The sequence below is a fragment of the Phyllobates terribilis genome, unplaced genomic scaffold (genome assembly GCF_046119375.1).
Source record: "Phyllobates terribilis strain yellow unplaced genomic scaffold, ASM4611937v1 Scaffold_9__5_contigs__length_417890890, whole genome shotgun sequence".
Lineage (NCBI taxonomy): Eukaryota > Metazoa > Chordata > Amphibia > Anura > Dendrobatidae > Phyllobates > Phyllobates terribilis.
Genome location: NW_027362769.1, coordinates 296,887,583 through 296,909,751, shown reverse-complemented (window position 1 = coordinate 296,909,751; position 22,169 = coordinate 296,887,583). Strand labels below are relative to the sequence as shown.

General features: G+C 41.9%; 1 protein-coding gene across 1 annotated transcript in view; it reads left to right on the top strand.

Annotated features, from left to right (window-relative positions):
* The window catches only part of LOC141160959 (putative methyltransferase DDB_G0268948), a 59,986-nt gene extending 40,283 nt beyond the window's left edge, over positions 1 to 19,703 (top strand). The window contains exons 5-8 of the mRNA XM_073645751.1: positions 1,228 to 1,338; positions 11,821 to 11,921; positions 13,464 to 13,598; positions 19,487 to 19,703. Coding sequence (XP_073501852.1) covers positions 1,228 to 1,338; positions 11,821 to 11,921; positions 13,464 to 13,598; positions 19,487 to 19,580 — 441 coding nt within the window. The 3' untranslated portion in view covers positions 19,581 to 19,703. The remainder of the gene's footprint in view (positions 1 to 1,227; positions 1,339 to 11,820; positions 11,922 to 13,463; positions 13,599 to 19,486) is intronic.
* The last annotated feature ends 2,466 nt before the right edge of the window (positions 19,704 to 22,169 follow it).

The following is a 22,169-nucleotide window of genomic DNA, read 5'->3' as shown; positions in this document are numbered from 1 at the left end:
CATTTTGAACCCTCTTACATGTGCCTAAGGCATACTCCAATGCATCCAATTAAAACATACTGTAGTAAGGCATGAACATAGTAACATAGTTTTTAAGGTTGAAGGAAGACTAAGTCCATCAAGTTCAACCCATAGCCTAACATGTTGATCCAGAGGAAGGCAAAAAAAAAACATGTGGCAAACACCAAGCTCCACATTGGGGAAAAAAATTCCTTCCTGACTCCATACGACAATCAGACTAGTTCCCTGGATCAACGCCCTATCAAGGAATCTAGTACATATGAAGCAGTTGTTGAAACACTTGGTGACATTTATAGATGTATCTAAGCTTTTCTGACCTACTAACGATATTTGGTATTCCTAGAATTATTTTCTTCTACTTTCTACACCTTTGTCAAGCCTTAATCTGCCAATCTCTTTCCCCAAACAACTTTTTCAAACTACCATGCTCAAAGTCCCAGAGGCCTATTGTCTGCTATATATAATGACCTGATACAACACAAATTAACTAATATGTTTCTATTATCTCCTGATTAACGAAATATTCACCTCCTCGAATCCACCAAGCCCTAATGTGACACCAACAAACTACAATTTACCTTTCTTCTAGTATGTGGATGTTACACACCCAAGCACATTGTATATGTAGACCAGTGGTAGGGAATCTTTTTTCTGTCAAGGGCCATTTAGATATTTATATCATCCTTCGGGGGCTATATAAATGGCGGGCTAGCTCAGCCCACAAAGTGCGTATTGATGCTGGCACTGGTGTCAGGACATATTCTTTCATTCAGTACTGAACACTACATGCGTATGCTCACAGAGCAAGAAGAAATTAAAGGGCCGGCGACTGGCAAAATACAGCTGCAAGTCCAAGCACTGCGGTCTCCGTCGTGTTGCCTGGGGGCCGGATACTAAGTCATTGAGAGCCATAAGCGGCCCCCAGGTCTAAGGTTCCCCACACATGATGTAGTCACTGACCGTTCTATTTTCCTTTGTTTTAGACGGTTTTTGAGTCCCGCAAACTTATCCTCGGTGCTTTTCGATTTTTTTCAATTTTATACCCAAAATATTGTGTTTAAATGTTGAACATGTGATTCTTCAGTATGTATACTGAGTCTTATTTTACATATTTGTAGCACTAATCATGAGTTCCTTTTTAAGCTTTTGCATTTTTCAATTAATTATCAATAAAATGAGGTTTAAAAGAGAAATAAATCATTTCAGATGCACCGGATTCTTAAACCTGGTGGATGCATTGCTTTGTTTTGTTACTATCTACCAACAGAAATATACTACAAAGACCGTTCAGAACAGATGTCAAAGGTTATCTCTGAGGTCAGTATGGGAATTTAAATTAATTTCTGCATACCGGATTTCTTTTAAATAACTTTATTTTTAAAAGTTAAGACATTGCTTATGGGTATATGCAGTCTTACGTACACCTTTGTTTTATGGATCTGTAATATGATTCACATTGCCACTGATTGTATATAGCAGCTTATGGATTTCTATTTTTTAATGGATCCTTATAGAAATGGTAAAAAGGAGGAATCCAGCTTCACGGGATAAAACTTGCCATTATTAGTGAATGAACTCAAATCCAAAAGGTGAATATAAAAACATGAAATATTGTCAACTGTTCAATATTGTTCATAATGAAGGATGTATCACATTAGAAACGCGTTGATCGTCTAGCCGCACAGTCGTCTTTTTGACTATGAACTCTACATGACAATATTGCCTATTTTTTATTTTCATCTTTTGGATTTGAGTTCATTCACTAATAAAGGCAAGTTTTATCCCTTGAAGCTGGATTCCTTCTTTTGCCAATTTTATTGCGTACCAGCAAAGACGCTTTTCCATGTTCTGGGCCATCTGGATATTGATTGTGGTGAGCTGGCTTTCTCTTTATTTGCTTATTCTTACAGAAAGCATAAGAAGAAAAGTCATGTTATGTTCCTTTACACTCTCATTTTATGAAGCTTTTGTTCCCCAAAAACATAGTTTTAGAGGATAATACAGTACCTCATAGGAGCCACATGCTGGAGCCAAAGCAATATTACACATAGGGACTTGGTATTCCACTGAACAGTATTGATTCACAAGGAAGTATAAAGTAACCTCTAGACAGCATTGCAAAACTTGCAGTCTGATGATTTCCATTCACAAATAGACTAGAATGGATGAGTGGCATCTGATTTGCACTGTAAATGACAGCATACTGCGCTTTTTTTCTCGTGCCGAATCGGTATGAGAAAAAAAATGCTGATTAGCACTGCCCCTGTAAGTGATCAAGGTCCAACTTTTGTAAACACCCACTAATCCTGAGAAAGAAGAGATGCAGTGTTGATTTAATAGTTTACAACAATAGTGCATAAAGTGATGAGACATTTCAAGAATAAGGCAAATAACGTTAACCTGTTCGAGGAATAAACCCTGTAAATATATTGCTGTGAAATGATAGCACAGTAACAAAAACTCCAATAAACAGGTATAATGCATATGGTAGTCACAGCATAGGCTTAATATTTAAAGGGCTGGTGCCACCATAAAGAATACTTTTAACCAAGCAGAAAATGTGGAAATAAATGATTTTGTAATTTACATTTATTAAAAATTTTGCTGCATTCAATAAATACCAAGCTTTTATCTACTGAGGTATGCTCCCTGCCGCCCCCTGGCATTATTCCATTACGTCCTGATAGAGGGTGATCAGCTGGTCGAGTTTGCCAGTTCCTGTTATCATAAAAGGTCCCCCCAACTCCCCATCCCCAGTGTGCACAACGTTCTCTCCCTCACACATCTGACAGCGCAGGGAGCAGATTCCTGATAGCACAGAAGCATGAGTGAGTCTTCCCATCCTCCTTCTGGGTGACATCGTTCTGCTTCACAGAGCTGTGAGGGCAATAGCAGAGAGACGCTTCCCGCGCTCACAGGTGTGTGAAGCAGAACGATGTCACCCAGAAGGAGGGTTGGGAAGACTCACTCATGCTTCTGTGCTTTCAGGAATCTGCTCCCTGCACTGTCAGATGTGTGAGGGAGATAACGCTGTGCACACAGGGGTGGGGGGACCTTTTATGATGACAGGAACTGCCCAAACTCGACTAGCTGATCGCCCTCTACAAGGATGTAATGGAATAACGCCAGGGGGCGCCAGGGAGCATACTTCAGAAAATAAAAGCTTGGTATTTATTGAATGCAGCATCATGTTTAATAAATGTAAATTATAAAACCATTTATTTCCACATTTTCTGCTTGCTTAAAAGTATTCTTTAGGGTGGCACAACCCCTTTAAGGTCATATTACAGAAATGGAATATAACTTATAGTGGTTCACAACTAGTGTTGAGCGAATTTGTTCGGCATTTCAAATTCGTGTTTGTGTTCGGGGTTCCGGCTTGTTCGCGTCCAAAAATCAGCTCCACTGTGTGACAGGGTGGCAAATCAGGGATGTTCGTGGGAGGAGCCGATTTTTTTGGCACGAATAAGCCGGAACCCCGAACACGAACACGAATTTGAAATGCCGAACAAATTCGCTCAACACTATTCACATCAACCAACCTTTGTCCTTCATATTAAAACTTAGAATGGGACCTTATTCAGCTTTCCACAAACCCTCTTTCAGTATCCATAGATAATGTCAACTGCACCTTATCTCTGAAGGGGAATCTCCTTTTCTTGTCCTTAATAATTATTTGGAGATTTTGCAGTGTATATGTATGTGGGACTAAATTTCATTCTTTTGATAAAAAATATAAAAGTAATTCTAGCTCTAAATATATCACAAATGCCCTATATCTAATATATAAAGCTGAATGTGTGTGTGTATGTATGTATGTATGTGTGTATGTGCGGGATTGGCATCTGCACTATCGCAGCTACAGCCACAAAATTTTGCACAGTCACACGTCTGGACCCCGAGAGCGTCATAGGCTATGTTGTGAGGCGAAATTTTAACCCCGCGCATTCCAATTCACCAAACAATTTTGCCCCTATCTACATAATGGGGAAAAAGTGAAAGGAAAAGTGTTGGAGGCAAATTGACAGCTGCCACGTGTGAACAAGGGAGAATTAAAGAATGAGAGCGATGGCGCCTAAGAGTATATACCGTACAGTTGCTAAGGTGGGGCCCCAACATGGGATACTCATACTCACCACACACGGGGATATGAACACACACACAAAATGCGCCACACACTACCACGTGCTTGAACACATATACCACCCTCAGCACACACAAAACTCATCTCACAAAGATTTATTAGGCTGCCAATAGCAACCAATCACAGCTCAGGTTCTATTTTGCTACAGTTAATTAATCTGAGCTGTGATTAGTTAATATAAGCAACAAAGGACATTATCAGTATAACAAAGCTTGTGTAAGGTAATAAGATGTCAGTTAGGATGTGTTGGTGGAAAGGCTGATGTCAGTCACATTGCTTCTATGTGAGAGGATATAGAAACTGCCAGTTGCAGACTATTTTTACCACAATGATGCCTCATAAGAAAAGGAATTTCATGGCACGAATGTCAGCTGATGCGAAAAGAAAAGCTGCATTACGGGCCAATGAAAAATGTGAAGACCGAGAAACAAGGCTGACACACATGAGAGCAGCAGCTGCTTCCTCAAGAGCCAATGAACTTTCTGAGCAGAGGGAAACGAGGCTTGCAGACAAGAGAGCAAGAGCTGCAACTAGAGCTGCTTCCTCAAGAGCCAATGAACTTTCTGAGGACAGGGAAACGAGGCTTGCAGACATGAAAACAAGAGCTGCTTCCTCAAGAGCCAATGAACTTTCTGAGGAGAGGGAAGTGAGGCTTGCAGACATGAAAACAAGAGCTGCTTCCTCAAGGGCCAATGAACTTTCTGAGGAGAGGGAAGCGAGGCTTGCAGACATGAAAACAAGAGCTGCTTCCTCAAGAGCCAATGAACTTTCTGAGGAGAGGGAAGAGAGGCTTGTAGACTTGAAAACAAGTGCTGCTTCCTCAAGGGCCAATGAGTCATCTCAGCAGAGAGAAGGCCGACTTGCCACTAAGAGAATTGCTATTTCTTCCACCAGGGCACAGGAAATGGTTGGAGATTTGAAACATGCTGCCTTTTGTTACCAGTCTGACATAAAGTATCAGGATAATCCTAAAGTTCAGATAGGAAAAATGGATGTGGTCTGCATGTGACGCGCTCCCAGAGCCATGGGGTACTCGGCAGCTGGGCCTCTGGCTGCTGGTGTTGGGTATCACAGTGGCTGGCCCGGTCCGTGGCCCAGGGCGGTCAACGAAAAGGGGAATTATTTATAGGGGATTTGTAATGTGTTCGTGATGCCACCTGTGGAGTGCGGCTAAAGGGAGCCGCCGCTGCGGAGCAGTCCTCTGAGGCAGATTTTAGGGCAGCTTATGATGGAACGGCTCCCCACAGGTGGAGCAGCAGGCCTCAGGGCAGTGAAGAAAGCGAGGGTTGTGCTGGGAGTTGTAGTGCAGGGAGGGAAAGATGGCGCAGCTGAAATAATGGACGGATGCAGTGCGGTGCAGTCATCCGAGTCTTTACTCACAGTTCTTATGAAAGTTCCACTGGTGCACTTACGGGTGCCAGCCTCCGATATCGCGCTGCGCTCACCAGGCAGGGGTTCAGCTCTTCCTCAGGCATATTAGGAGCACCTGACAGAACCCCGCTTTCTTGTGTTCCTAGCTTGACCACCTTCACGCTGGGTCTTCTCCCTCCTGCCCTGTGCTTCCCCACTCTCAATCCCGCTCGGGTGCTCTGAAGTCCCTTCTATCTTACTGGAGTTCCCAGACCTGCTTGACCCTCACGGGGATTAGAATAAGGCTGCGGCAACTGGTCTATGAAACCCAGAAGCCTCCTTTTTTTCCAGCCGAGACTTGAAGTTGCACGACTGGTCCAGGGGCCGGTCCCCTTCTTGCAGCCTACGATCTCTCTGTCTTCTGACAGATTCGGGGCGTACGGGTGCCGTCCTGCACTCGCCGTACCCCCTAGGATCCCTTCTGTAGATCGGAGCCTACTCCTCTGCTCCCCTCCTGGGCCTCTAGGACTGGGCCCAACTTGTGGAGCAGAGCTCCTAAAGAGGCTCTGCTCCCAGACTGTCTTCTCTCACTCCTCTTACTGACTGACCTGCCACCCTAAGATGGCTTCCCTTTAAATACCTAATGTCAAAGTGCTCCCTTAAACTGCTTCCTCCACCCACACCCACTACTGGTTCCCCCTACCTCTGGGTTCCCCCCACTCCAGCCAGGGACAGGGCTCCGCAGGAAATACAGTGCATCTTGCCTTTCCAGCTGGCCTGGAGTAGTGTAGTGTTGAATGTGAGTGTTGGGGTTCTGGGCAGCACTCCCTCCTTACCTGAGAGAAGGGGATACCACACCTCTGGGTGAGGTGCAGTACCTCTGTGGCGACTGAACCCTCAGGGGCGCCACACATGTACTGCAGTGCCCTGAAATGGAAAGAGGAACCGCCAGGTTTATGCTGTGCAAATGGCAAGATAAAACTTCCACCTCTCCTGTCACCACTAGATCCCCTAAAGTCTCTGATGACAGGTACCTGTACAATATCAAAGCATTTCTTGGACAACATTAGGAAGTACAACTCCTGCTTCCAAATGACATCATTTGGTGCAACAAAAGAAATGTTTACAACAGGATTTATGCCGACATTTAAAGTTCAAGGACAAGTTTACCACTCAATTGGCTCACTGCTTCCATTACAAGGAGAAGAACGTAAATTTCTTCAACTCTTCTTTATGGGAAATGCAGAAGCAGAGGCTCAGCGGAGATGCTCTTTAATTCCTAACACTCGCCTTGATATTGTCACTATTTTGCAGCAGTTCCTTCACTCCAACAATCTATATGTTCAACTTTTCAAGACTGCACTTGAATGCATGCCAAATGACGATTACAAGGTTGTCATTCGAGCTGACAAAACACCACAAGGTGAACATCAGCGATGTTTCAATGCTCCCTCATTTGATGAGGTAGCCATCTTGATTGTAGGTATGATTTTCAAAGCTGTGACATTGTGCTTCAGAAAAGGAACAATAGTTTGCAATGAGTAGCAGAAACTCACAGGTCCTATGATGCTCTGCAATATCCAATCATCTTTTGGCAGGGACAGGATGGCTATCACTTTGGAATACCTCAGACAGATCCTACAACAGGCAACCCTTCAGGAGAAAAAGTGTCTGCCATGGACTTCTATGCATATAGGATCATGACAAGATTTGAAGAGGAAAATCACATCTTGAAATGCAAACACCTCTTCCACCAATTTATTGTTGACATGTATGTAAAGATTGAGAGTGAACGTCTTTTATATATCCAACTAAATCAAAAGAAGCTCAGGGCAGAGGAATATATTCACCTTAGAGATGCTGTTGCAAATGATGCTGATCCAAAAGAGTTGGGGAAAATGGTTATTCTTCCATCAACTGTCACTGGAAGCCCGCTACACATGCATGAATACATACAGGATGCAATGACTTATGTGAGAAAGTATGGCCTTCCAGATCTTTTCATCACCTTTTCTTGCAATCCTGCCTGAGTGGAAATTGGAGGGCACCAGTTGCCGGGCTAAAAAACAGCGAATCGCCATGACCTTATTGCTCGGGTTTTCAAACAGAAACTTTCAAAAATGACTAATCTCATCACAAAATCAAATATTTATGGTGAGATGCAGTGCTGGATGTATTCAGTTGAATGGCAAAAAAGAGGCCTTCCTCACGCCCACATCTTGATTTGGCTGAAGCAAAAAATACAGCCTACCAAAATTGACAATATCATCAGTGCCGAATTGCCAGACCCTCAGATTGACCCATTGCTGTTTGACACCATCACAAAAAACATGATCCATGGTCCGTGTGGGAGTCTGAACAAAAATTCTCCCTGTATGATTGATGGCAGGTGTTCAAAGCATTACCCACGATCCGTGGTCCAAGAAACCCAAACAGGACAAGATGGATATTCAGTCTACCGAAGAAGAAAGCCAGGGGATGGTGGTTTCATAGCAAAGCTCAAAATGCATGTTGGATCATCACTCCAAGAGATAGAAATTGACAACAGGTGGGTAGTGCCTTACAACCCTTTGCTCTCAAAAATCTTCCAGGCCCACATAAATGTCGAATCTTGCCACTCTGTGAAATCAATCAAGTATATCTGCAAATATGTCCACAAAGGAAGTGATCAAGCAGTTTTTGAACTCCAGAAAAATTGACCTATTATTGATGAAGTGGAGGCATTCCAGATGGGCAGGTACATAAGCAGCAATGAAGCCGTTTGGAGAATACTAGGATTCTCCGTTCATGAGCGCTACCCACCAGTTGTGCATCTGAGTGTGCACTTGGAAAATGGAGAGAGAATTTACTTTAGCCCAGCAAACTTGCAGCAGCAGCTCCTAACACCACCTAAGACCACCCTCTTGGCATTTTTTGAGCTGTGTCAACAAGACCCTTTTGCAAAAACAATTCTCTACCGTGATTTACCAAAGTACTACACTTGGAATGCCTCCAGAAATACACTGGAAAGGAGGTAATGGGGGCTTGATATTGAAGGCTATCCAGGGGTGAAAGCAACTGATACTCTTGGTCGTGTCTACACTGTTCATCCGTCAAATGCAGAGTGCTTCTACCTGGGCATGTTACTTCATGTTGTCAAAGGCCCTACATCATTTTCTGACCTGAAGACCGTCGGAGGCCATGTGTGTGAAACATTCAGGGAAGCTTGCCAAAGAAAAGGACTTTTGGAAAATGATGGACACTGGGACATGATCCTCAGTGAAGCAGCAGCCACACAAACCCCAAGGCGACTAAGACACCTCTTTGCTATTATTCTAACAACCTGTAGCATTTCAAATCCTCTTGAGATTTGGACAAAGTGCAAAACTGATCTCAGTGAGGACATCCTCATGCTGATTAGAAGGGAAAATCCTCAGCAACTCATCAACGTCACTGAGGAAATGTTCAATGAAACTTTAATGCTCCTTGAAGATCAGTGCATAGCAATGTCAGGAAAAGCCTTACAGTTGCTTGGTTTGCCTGCTCCAATAAGAAATCCTGAAGGCATCCAAATGTGTAGGGAGATTTTCCTAGAAACAAACTATAATATTGATGAACTGACAGCATTTGTGTCTCAGAACGAGCCAATATTGGTACCAGATCAAAGGGACGCCTATAACTACATTTTAAGTTTCAGTGAAACCAACAAAGGTGGGATTGTCTTCCTTGATGCTCCAGGTGGAACAGGAAAGACATTTGTAATCAACTTGCTCCTGGCAAAATTTCGACAACAAAAAAAGATTGCGCTTGCAGTGGCATCTTCTGGAATTGCAGCTACACTTTTAAAAGGTGGCAGGACAGCACATTCGACATTCAAACTACCACTTAACCTGTCTCATAGTAACGGCCCCATGTGTAAAATTGCCAAGGGATCAGGACTGGCCAAATTGCTTCAAAAATGCAGTGCCATCATTTGAGATGAATGCACCATGTCACACAAAAGGGCTCTGGAAGCAGTGGACAGACTGCTGCAAGACCTGCGTAGCAATAAATGTATCATGGGAGAAGTAGTTGTTGTTTTGGCAGGTGACTTCCGCCAAACACTACCTGTTATTCAAAGGTCAACCCCTGCAGTTGAACTGAATGCCTGTCTCAAAGCATCGTACCTTTGGAGAAAAGTAAAGAAAATGTCACTGAAAACAAACATGAGGTTCTACATGACAGGCGATGTTTCTGCTGGACTGTTTTCAAGCCAGCTGTTCACTATTGGAGATGGTGTGGCGCCCCTGAGGGTTCAGTCGCCACAGAGGTACTGCACCTCACCCAGGGGTGTGGTGTCTCCTTCTCTCAGGTATGGAGGGAGTGCTGCCCGGAACCCCAACACCCGCATTCAACACTGCACTGCTCCAGGCCGGCTGGAAGGGCAACATGCAATGTGTGTAGCTTCTGAGCCCTGACACTGGCTGGAGTGGGGGGAACCCAGAGGTAGGGGGAACCAGTAGTGGGTGTGGGTGCAGGAAGCAGTTTAGGGGAGCACTGTGGAGTGAGGTATAAAAAGGGAAGCCATCTTAGGGTGGCAGGTTAGTAAGTGGGAGAAGTCAGTCAGGGAGCAGAGTCTCTTTAGGAGCTCTGCTCCACAAGCAGGGCCCAGTCCTAGAGGCCCAGGAGGGGAGCAGAGGAATAGGCTCCGATCTAAAGAAGGGATCCCAGGGGGTACGGCGAGTGCAGGACAGCACCCGTACGCCCCGAATCTGTCAGAACACAGAGGGATCGTAGGCCGCAAGAAGGGGACCGGCCCCTTGACCAGTCATGTAACTCCAAGTCTCGGCTGGAAAAATCGGAGGCTTCTGGCTTTCATAGACCAGTTGCCGCAGCCTTATTCTAATCTCTGGGAGGGTCAAGCAGGTCTGGGAACTCCAGCCAGACAGGAGGGTCCTCAGAGCACCCGAGCGGGATTGAGAGTGGGGAAGCGCAGGGCAGGAGGGAGAAGACCCAGCATGAAGACGGTCTAGCTAGGAACACAAGAAAGTGGGGTTCTGTCAGGTGCTCCTAATATGCCTGAGGAAGAGCTGAACCCCTGCCTGGTGAACGCAGTGCGACGTGGGAGGCTGGCACCCGTACAGTGCTCCAGTGGAACTGTCATAAGAACTGTGAGTAAAAACTCGGATGACTGCACCGTACTGCCTCCGTCCATTCTTTCATCTGCGCCCTCTTGCCTCCCGTCACTACAACGCCCAGCGCAACTTACACATCCTACACTGCCCTGGAGCTAGCTCTACCTATGGAGAGCCACACCATCCTTGCTGCCGTAACACCAGCTCCAGAGGACTGCTCTGCAGCGGCGGCCCCATTTGGCCGCATTCCATAGGTAGCGTCACAAACTTTCCAAATCCCCTATAAATAATTCCCCTTTTTTTATTGACCGCCCTGGGTCACAGACCGGGCCACCAACCATGATATCCCCCATACCGGCAGCCATAGGCCCGGCTGCCGAGTACCCCATGGCCCTGGGGGCGCGTCAATGGCAAGGAACCAGTAAACTCAACCACTGGACAGATCACCTTCTCAAGCAACTTTTGTTGCATTGTGACTTCCATTGAGGAGTTGAAAGCAAAGGTTTTTCCAAACATTCAACTCCACTTCAAAAATTCTTGCTGGCTGTGTGAAAGGGCTATTCTGTTTCCACATGTAATTGAGGCAACCATTTTGACAGGATGTGCCACAGGAGAATATGTTTTCATTCCAACAATTCCTCTCTTTCCATCTAATTTGCCTTTTGATTTTAAGCGCCTCCAGTTTCCTGTTCGACTGCCATTTGCTATGTCCATCAACAAGGCTCAGGGACAGTCATTGAAAGTAGTTGGAATCGATTTACAATCTCCATGCTTTTCTCATGGTCAACTTTATGTGGCCTGTTCAAGAGTTGGAACAGCCAAAAATCTGTTCGTATTTGCACCTGAAGGAAGAACTAAGAATGTCGTTTATCAAAAGGCTCTCGAATAAGGAGTCGAAGATTACTTCACATTACATGGCCAATTTAGTTAAATCTGTGTGGAATATCTCTGGTGTTGAAATATATGTTGTTAAATGCTTGTATTAGCTTAGTTTTTGCCTTTTAATAATTACATTTTTATCTATTTGTTTTGTGGTTTTTGTGTGGAGAATAAATTTTTGTTAACACATTCTATTTTGCTAACAGCAGTTATTAACCCGGGTGAAGCCGGGTAGTACAGCTAGTATCTAATAAATCACACCATTTTGCAGATGATCTAAGTGCAACAGATTTAGCTGCAAGTTAGGTCTAACTTATAATCTTTTTTTTTCAGATTGACAATCACCTGAGCAAGTACCAACATGAGAAAATGAACCTTGTCAGAACAGGCTACAAGGACATTTTTGAGGCAATTCCATATACAAATAAACTAAGGTTTTTACATTCTTATTATTTTCATAAGCATTAGAGTATATTTAAAGGGTTTTCCAAGCTGGGAAGAAAAGTCTGCAGCCACTCTATGTGTGTAATAACAAATGAAGTCTGTACACACCCAAAGTAACAAAAAATACAAATATAATTTTATTGAATACCGTATATAGCGCTACATATACATTTATAAATTGCACAAACTTCTCCGCATAATAAAATAATTACTTGCCCAAAGCAGCCCACTCATACAATAATGGAACATTTCCCCATGAAAGGACACATATAAGAATCACCATATAATATAGCACCAGTGCATGGTATGCACAATGCAAACACAGGGAATAAAGAAACCAGTCAATATCACATAAATAATGAATGAACAAATATTCAAGTATATCTGGATGAAAACCAGTAGCTGCTGGGATAAAGCGACCCGACCAAGTCCAGCTTCTACAGTATACTCCCTCTGATTACTCATTACTCTATGTGACTGCTGACTTGTGAATTGTCACAGTGTGCAATGCACACACTGTCCTGATTCCCCTGTTTTCTCGGTTTGAGTGGGTCATCACATGAATATGCTGATTTTGATGTGTATTTTACTAATTACACTACAAATAGTGAAATACTGCAAAAAGTTCATGAGTGATACAGAATGAGGACAATTTTATTTTTTTCAGTATTTTTTAAAATCTGTGCAGAGATTTCTTTTCTGCAGCATGGGATCAGGCAGTGGTTCACGTCATATGGATGGTCTCCAGTCAGTGTGTTTTGCTGAGAAAAGCTACCAGAATACTATACATGTCCATAAAGTTCCATAAATTTTTTGGAGGCCAAAGGAGTGTCTATTGGGTCATGGTGTTAGACATCTATGTGCAGCAAAGAAGACATACAATAGAGAAATACAATATTTCATGTAGTGGTATCCAGGGAAAAAAATATTTTATACATACGTACAGTATATGGACTTTTTTGCAATTGAGCATATCTTGTAATATTTTAAGATGCTAATACGGAGGGACATGTCATAGGCCAAGCAGTTCCCATACTGTTTGTCAAAGGCCATACATGTAAAATCATAATTCATGCTAAAACTAGACTCCAAATCAACAGCATGTGAACCCAATCTACAGATTTTAGGTATATATATATATATATAACTTGCTATTGTTTTATACAGTTTTTATCTAAAACTTTTTTAAAGTGGTGACTGTAAGATCATGTGCACACATCAGTATTTGGTCAGCATTTCACATCAGTATTTGTAAGCCAAAACCAGGAGTGGAACAATCAGAGGAAACGTTTAATAGAAACAAGTCACCACTTCTGTATTTCTCACCCACTCCTGGTTTTAGCTTAGAAATACTGATATAAAATGTTAACCAAATACTGAACGCGTGAACGTGCCATTATGTTCATTAAGCATAACGTGTTGCTTAGAAACTCTAAATTGTTATCAAACCCTTGGATGTTTGATTGGATGTTTGATAAACAGTTTGTATCAGTTGACGGTATCAATTTATTAAAGCAGTTAATCTATTACAGGAGAGACGACATACTTACAAATATCAGAATGACTCTAGCAGACTTAATGGGTTTTGTTCACTCTCTATCCCTGTTTCAAATTTATCGGTCATTTGACCCTGAAAAAGCGATGGACTTTATGAAGACAACTGAAGAAAGATAACAAATAGAATAAATGAAACACAATCTAATGAAGTTTTTTTTACAAGATTGTATAAAATATGTGCATATTTTGAATATGTACACATCATTTTACTGGGAACACTTGGTAAGAGAAATCTTGGCAATATGAAAACCACAGGATCAATAGACTTTCACATTATGAAAAAAATAAATCTAAACAAAGGTCCCAATTCATCAAAGTTTTTACACGTAAAACACTCTGAAAAGTCACAAAATGTTTGTCCAACACAAAGTTGTGCAAAAATATTGCTACTTTTTCACACAAGTTTCAGCCATCTTCACCAAAAATGAGTATAACTGGGGCGGGATAGGGCGTAGAAACATGTTGTAAAAAATAGTTGCTACTAAGCAAAAGTAGCAAAACAGAAAAAATATATATATAAATGTGGTAAATGTGGTATCTATGTGATTGTACTGACACGAAGAATAATGTCCTTATCAATATTACCCTTAGGTGAATAACGTTAAAATAAATGAAAAGGGTAGATTGCTTGTTTTTACTCACTCTGCCACTCAAAAAAGGGAGAAAAATATGATATAGTCCAATATGATACCAATAAAGATCTCAACACATCCCACCAAATACAAGCCTCCACAAGACTGTTTAAAAAAAAAAGTTATAGCTTTCAGAATATGGTAATGCAATAACCTAAACATTTTTGTAAAATGTTTTAAGTGTGCGAAAAATTAGCAAACTTTAAAAATTACTAAATAAGTCTGGTTTCACTTGAAACGTACTGACCTGAGAAAATTGTCTTATGGCTTGTACAGCATGGTGATCAGCGTAAAATGCCGTTTAGAAAAATAAAAGAAAATGTGTTTTTTAATTTTGTTGCCCAAAAGTCACTCCCATATGCAGTCTCTCCCCCTATGCACCATGCAATGAGTGCAGCGTCCTGTGCAGTTTCTGCTCAGCTGAATAGTAATAAGCTGGCAGCAGAGCAGTGTCACTATACCATGTAGGCAGGAGGGCTAGCGCCGCTTTCGCACTGGTCTCTGTCAGGCATAATGACATCATTCTGCTGCCAGCTTATTAATATCTATCTACATCTAAGCAGACAGCAAACCGGATGCTACACTCATTGCATAGGACACTGGGGGAGACTGCACACGGGGGAGACGCTGCACAAGGAAGACACTCAGGGACACAGTAAGAACAGCACAGCCCATGAAATGAGCGTCACTGATGATGCTTCGTTTCAGGGAGGGGACAGAGGCTGTCGCAGTGACTACAGCCTCTGTCCCCTCGATGATGCTTTATTATCATCAGATACTAAGTAGGAAAAAAAAAGTAGAAAGCAGTCAGGCCTCCTTCACATATTAGTATCCTCTGGTACATGCGGTGACAGTTTTCACATGTACCGGAGACACACACTTAGTGTGTTCCCATGGACCGTGTGTCTGTGGGAAAAACATGCTGACATGTCCGTTTTTAATCAGAAGCATGGACCACAAAATGTTCCACACACATGCACAGTGATGATATCCATGTGTCATCATTGTGACTCATTCCGGTGCCTGGGAAACAGCGGTACAGTTTGTGCTGTTCTCCAGCGCCGGGTGCTGAAGGCAGCTCACACCATTGTCGCCTGCTTGTCCTGCGACCAGTGAAAGTAGGCAACAATAATGGTTGTACTCAGCACTCACTGTGTACATTGTGTGTAAAATAAAGAATTAAATAAAGACTGCATGGGCTCCCTCTGATTTTTCATAACCAGCAGAGGGAAAGCCGCCCGCTGGGGGATAATATTTCTAGCCAGGGAAAGGGGCCATTATCCCTAAATATTCCCATGCTATTAACAGCTCACAGCTGTTTGCTTAGAGTTTACTGGTTAGTTTACAGGAGGAACCCAGAAAAAAATTGACATTGGGTCCCCCTATAAATTCTAACCATCAAAGACTAAACAGACAGCTGTGGGCTGATATTAATAGCCAGGGAAGATACCATGGATATTAGTCCCCCTCCCAATCTAATAACATCAGCCCTCGGCAGCCCCAGAAATGGCGCATCAATAAGATGCGCTAATTCCGGCGCTTAGCCTTGCTTTTCCCACTTGCCCTGTTGCAGTGGCAAGTGGGATAATAGGGTTGGGGTTTATGTCAGCTGTTTTATGACTGCTGGCATCAAGCCCAGGGGTTAGTAATGGAGGGGTGTCTATAAGACAGCCCCATTAATAACCCCATAATCATATTGTAAAAAAAAACACCCGGTATATAAATTCTTCTTTGAAATAATGACACAGATTCCTTTATTGAAGTAAACACACTCCATCTTCTTTTTCACATGTATTAGGGTAAAATTTAAAATATAAAACAACAATATTCCTCACCTGTCCGACGAGAAGATAATCCATATGATAAACCCTATTTTCCATGTCGTAATCCACCTCTGCAACATCTGGATTTCTTGGTTGAGCGGTGGCAAAATGTGACCGTTCAGTCATGAATCTAGGAAACACTAATCTACTCTTGGGACCCAGCTTCAATAACCTGCGGTGAAGTCATTGAGGTTACCGCTGGTCATTGAAGATGTGGTTCCCACGGAAAGCTCAGTATGAGCGGCCCGATGAATTTCGTGACCTCAATGAGATCACCGCTAGAACAGTGAGAAATTGTTTATTTCAATAAAGGAGTCTGTGTAATTATTTCAAATAAAGGACTTTATTCCGGGTGTTTTTTTGCTGGTTGTGAAAAATCCGTGGGAGCCCATGCAGTTTTTTAAATTCTTTATTTTATACACAATGTACACAGCGGGTGCTAAATACAACTCCCATCATTGTCACATTCTCTCACTGATCACAGAGACAGCAGGTGACAATGTTGTGAGCTGCCTGCAGCGCCCAGTGGCAGGGAACAGAGTAAACTATACTGCTGTTTCCCAGGCGTCAGTACATGTTACAATGATGACACGTGTGTCACCCGTGTGTCATCAGTGTGCACATGTGTGGGATGTTTTGCGGCCCATGCTGCTGATAAAAAACAGACATGTCAGTGTGCTTTGCCCACGGACACATGGTCCATGGAAACACACTGACTTGCACAGAACCATTCATTTGAATGGGTCTATGTATGTAAGTGTCTCCGGTACGTGTGAAAACGGTCACCACATGTACTGGAGACACTGATGTGTGAAGGAGGCCTTAGACAGTGTAGTTAGGGAATAGAAGGACATTTTTAAAGCAAGTATATTAGAAAATATCTTAGATTATGGGACTAAATAGATTGGGGAAAAATGCTTTGCCGTCGGACTACTCCTTTAAGAAAAGACACATTTGTGCAGAATAATCACATTATTTGATAGATAACTTATGTGATATAAGCAAAGGCTCAGGGTACATATTTACATAAGGTACAATACTTAAACCAAATATAAGACTATAGTTCCACGATTGGTAAGGTTTTGATGTTGCAAAAAATGAATTAAAATTGCATGTGATCCGCACATGACTATATCAATGATGTTTAGGCAATGCTAAATAACAAAGCCAAATACCACAAAGTTTAAAAAACAAAGCAGCTTTATTTAAAACATGATATAGCAAAAATAGACAAAAACCACACTGTCAAAAAACAGACAGAAACATGCATTTAAAAAACACGTTCAAAAGTGCAACTTAAAAAATGCACATTACCTAATAGATGCAGAAAATTCACAAAATACTTGCTATGGGAAAGTAGCCAAATTAAAAAATAATACACGCAACTTTCATTGAAAATATTTGTTTTTACCTAAGGTTTCACTAATCGATATTGTAAATGCATCATTTTACATGATAGTTGAGGGTTCTAATTGTATAGCATGATCATTATTTTCTGATCTGACTAGGCATGTTAGGCATTTCTCTATTCCGTACACACTTTGTCTGGTTGGTATACTGTAGATCAATATCTTGCACCAAAAGTAGCTCAGATAATAAATTAAGCATATTTACATATAAAAGACTCAAAGCATGTAATATATTTAGTGCACACATCATTTACTCTGCCTTTGGGCTAATTTGCGCCAGGGTCCTGATGCATTTTTCTAATAACTTTTATCTCACGTATTTTGTTGTACCTTGTACCCGTGACAAGGGTAGTGGAATCTTTTACATGTTGCACTTAAATAATTTTCCACTGTTTTGGATGCACTTGGTGAAAGTTTTAACAAATGTTATAAAGCTATAAAATGTATTTCATTTTTGATGACAAAGTAGAAATATTAGGCTCATAATTTTAATCTTTGAAACTGAAGAACAATAGGTTCCTAGGGAAATATTGAGGAGTGAAGAAATTACTAGCAGTGCATACCATACATAAGGGAACATCTGAAACTTATATCTTCATTTTGATTTAAAGTAGGACACATGCTTTGCTATTCTTTTTAAAAGTTCGTAACCATTTTACAAGTATTTTTACAGCGGGGGGAAAATAGCCGTATATAAACCAAATAAGTCTGTTTTTTACTGCTTAATCATCATATTCTTAAAGGGTACATCACATCTTTTCGCAAGAGTCCAGCCATCGCTTGCTTCCTGGCTTCTTGTTTGCTGGGTGCAGGGGTGGGCTTCTCTGGGGAAAGAGGGGCATATGCCCCTTTGGTCATTTCCCGGAAGCTATTGCTTCATTAGTCAGGCTGGTACTGCCTTTCTGCTGGGGGGTGCCCACGCCAGTGCCTATTTTATATAAAAAAATTGTCCTTTATTGTATCATACACCTTAAGGTATAACCAGCACTTCTTATTGATATGTATTTAAACAAAGAACTCACCAGGTATCGCATTCCCCTGGCAACAACTAGAAGTGACACGTCAGTAGGTTATAAAAACAGTAATTTTTGTTGCACAATCATATTAAAAACACAGTTAAAATAGATAGGAATAGATGCCCGAAAAGATGAAGGACTAGAACTCATAAGCTTAAATAATGGCGATGCAAGTAAATAAAGCACTGATGGTCTAATTGCTAAATAGTTGTCTTAGGCTAATAAATAGCAATAAAAGGATATATCTATAATTCACAGCATAAACAGATGGTTGGTGTACCTTGCTTAAGAAGCAAGGAGGTAATATAGTGCTTGATCTATAGTACATAAATGTTCATCCAAATAATGCCAGTATTCACTTTTTAGTTTAATGCATGCATTGCAGTGCAAAAACAATATATATATGTTATTGATCCTAATAATAATATTCACATGTTATGCCTATAAAAAATGTAAACTATGGATAGATCTGTAAAGTTCAAGACGTGGTAATAGCCAAGTATAGATGATTAAATAGACATGACATGGTAATAGCCAAGTATAAATGATGAAATACGTAGATATGACAAGAATACTCATATGCTTATTTATTATCAATATTGCTGGCCATGTTAAGCATCAATATACATACAGTACTCATATGCTTACTAATTGTCAGTAATATGACTAGTCATAGGGCATGTAATACAAATAAAGTGCTTATGTGCTTGCTAAATATCAATGGTCCAGCTGGTTGTTTAAGTAGCTCATTACATAGCGCTGAGCCTCGCACACAATAAACAGAGGTCCAAAGGGGTTTCAAGCATGGCAATCATCATTAATCTACATCTTCATTGATAATACACCCCTTATGGTATTGTATAAGACATAAAGATAGCGATTGAATATACAGGTAAAACAACTTTTGGTCTGCTAAGTAGATGTAGAGTGTGGGGAGCTCTTGCCTTCTGCCCCAACACGCACTTTTCGCCTTGCTTCTTCGCTACCCCTTTTTGAGTTGGGTATTTTTGTCTATATAGAGTCCCATGGGCACATTTTGTTTTTATCTTAGGTAAACACATCATACAATATAACTAATTTTGTAATCTATTATTTTAAATAATTTTGCCCTTTCTTTTAAGGTTCCTAGAAATTATGGAAGCTCCCTCCAGTGAAACGGAATTTGATGTCTGTTTTAAATATGTTCTGTTGCTGGCTTCTAAGCCAAAGTGAGAGCAATACTGTATTCTGTAAAGCATTGCTGGAACATTTACCAAATAGCATTCATAAACCATATAACTTCAGTTTGTTAAATTTTTGATTTCTGTGTTTTGCCTGATTATATTTTTGTATTTTGCTGCAAGAAGTCTATGTATTAAAATAAATCACAATTTTCCCTTCTATTTGTTGCCTGGTCATACCTGAACCTTAAAGCATTTACTGGTCCAGTCATTAGATCACAAATGAAAATACTGGCATAAGAACTCAACATATTTTCAATTTTCATTACAGGATTTTATTGGGTAGAAATTAGGCTCTCTTTATATACTGTGTCTGAAGAATAAGTTTAGCTGGCAAAATAATGTATCAGCTTAACCCCTTACCGACATCCACCGTATATGTACAGTGCAAGTCGCTAGTGGGTGTATGAAGCGGGTCTGCCTCATACCTGGCAGGTAATGCCTGTGTGTTACATCCTGGACATACCTCCAACAATCGAGGGTGGTGAGAAGCGCCGCCAGCGATTGTTAACCTGTGAAATACTGCTAGAAAACTCTGACAGTGGCAGTAACAGTGAGCCGGCATAAGGGGGTGTCATTCAACGCACTCACTGGCTCACCCGTGTTGTAATTGTGGTCTGCAGATGGCTTGCTAGGACCGCCGGGGATCTGTTGGAGCCCAACTTGCTTGTCATTAAGGAGCTCTCTTGAAACCCTACCTGTGGCCAGGCTTCAAAGAAGACTGTGATTTTTGCTTCATGCATTAATAATGTGGTATTGCTGTCTGTAGCACAAGCGTTCATACTGTGAGGTCACTTTTACCACACAATCTACGTAGTAAAAACAATACCCAAAAACATTGTCAGAATTCTGTTGATTTTTTTTAAATTTCAGCGCACTTGGATTTTTTTTTCCTATTTTCCAGTACACTTTGTGGTAAAGTGAATGGTGTCATTCAAAATTACAACTCATCCCACAAAAAAATCAAGGCATTAAATACGTCAATGGTGGCTTGTGAAAGTACTCACTCACTATTGGCTTTTTACCTTCCGTATTTTTTGGACTATAAGACCCACTGGACCATTAGATGCACCTAGGTTTTAGAGGAGGAAAATAGAAAAAAATTGTAGCAAAAAATGTGGTCATGATGCACTGTTATAGGGGAGGAGGTCTGCTGCTGACACTGTTATTGGGGTAATGTCCCCCATTTCTGTACTAATACCCCCCATCCTGGAATATATGCCCCCCCCTTCATGTTATACGTGGCACCCCATCCCCATCCTGGTATGCATTCCATCTCATCCCCATCCTGGTATGAATGGCACCCCATCCCCATCCTAGTATGCATGGCACCCCATTCCCATTCTGGTATGCATAGCATCCCTTCCCCATCCTGGTATGCATGGCACCCCATCTCTATCCTGGTATGAATGGCACCCCAATCCCCATCTTGGTATGCATGGCACCCAAATCCCCATCCTGGTATGCATGCCACCCCAATCCCCATCCTGGTATGCATGGCACCCATCATCTCCATCCTGGTATTCATGGCACCCATCATCCCCATCCTGGTATGCATGGTACCCCCATCCTGGTATGCATGGCAGCCCCATCCTGGTATGCATGGCACCCCCATGTCCTACAGACAAAAAATAAATGATTCTGCTCACCTTCCTTCCCTCTGCTCCAGTGTTGGGTCCTGTTCTGCTGCCATCAGCTGATGTCACCATGTGAGCAGTGCATGAAATCACCGCTAGTATTGAGCGAGCATGCTCGACACTGCTCGGTACTCGCTCGAGCATGTTCGGCGAGTACCGAGCATTTCCGGGTTATTCGGGCGGGAGCTCGGGTCTCCGCCCTGCACGTTTGGCGCTCTTTACAGAGCCAATGAACATGCAGGGATTGCCAGCCAGTCACTGTAATGCTGCAGCCATGTTGTTTGTGGGCATTACAGTGATTGGCTGGCCGCACAGCGTCACTTCGAGTATTTAAAACCGGGCGCTTCCATCTTGGACACAGTCGCTCCGGATCAGACAGTGTAGGGCCAGTGCTGCAGAGCTAGGGAGAGATTTATACTGCAAAATAGTTAGTGTCCGGTCTCTAAAGCCTGCCAAGTCAAACAAACAGTCCTTCTCAGGACTAATATTCATCCCAGATATCAGGCAGGCAGGCTGTATAGGAGACGCAGTGATTATACCAGCAAACGCTGCATTACAGTCCTGTGTGCTCCTTCTGGTCAAATTACTATACTTATCCCCCGGTCTCAGGGGCCAGGAAAAATCCTTTTTTTTTCATCTAAATCCTGTATTTTTTTTTCTCAGTCAGACTGTACAAATACGCGTCTTATTAACCTTTTGGTATTCCCCCCCCCCAAAAAAAATGGAGTGTGTCTGTGACTGTTCAGACACCAATATATCTGTTTAAAAGAGTGTGGTGTAGGCCAGATAACTAGAACTGTGGATTTGCAGTTCCACGGTTCAAATCTCTGTATTATCCTGCTTTTGGCATTTTTTTCTGTGAAAAAAACAATAATAGTGTCTCCCTGACTGTTCAGACACAAATATATCTGTTGAAAAGAGTCTGGTGTAGGCCAGATAACTAG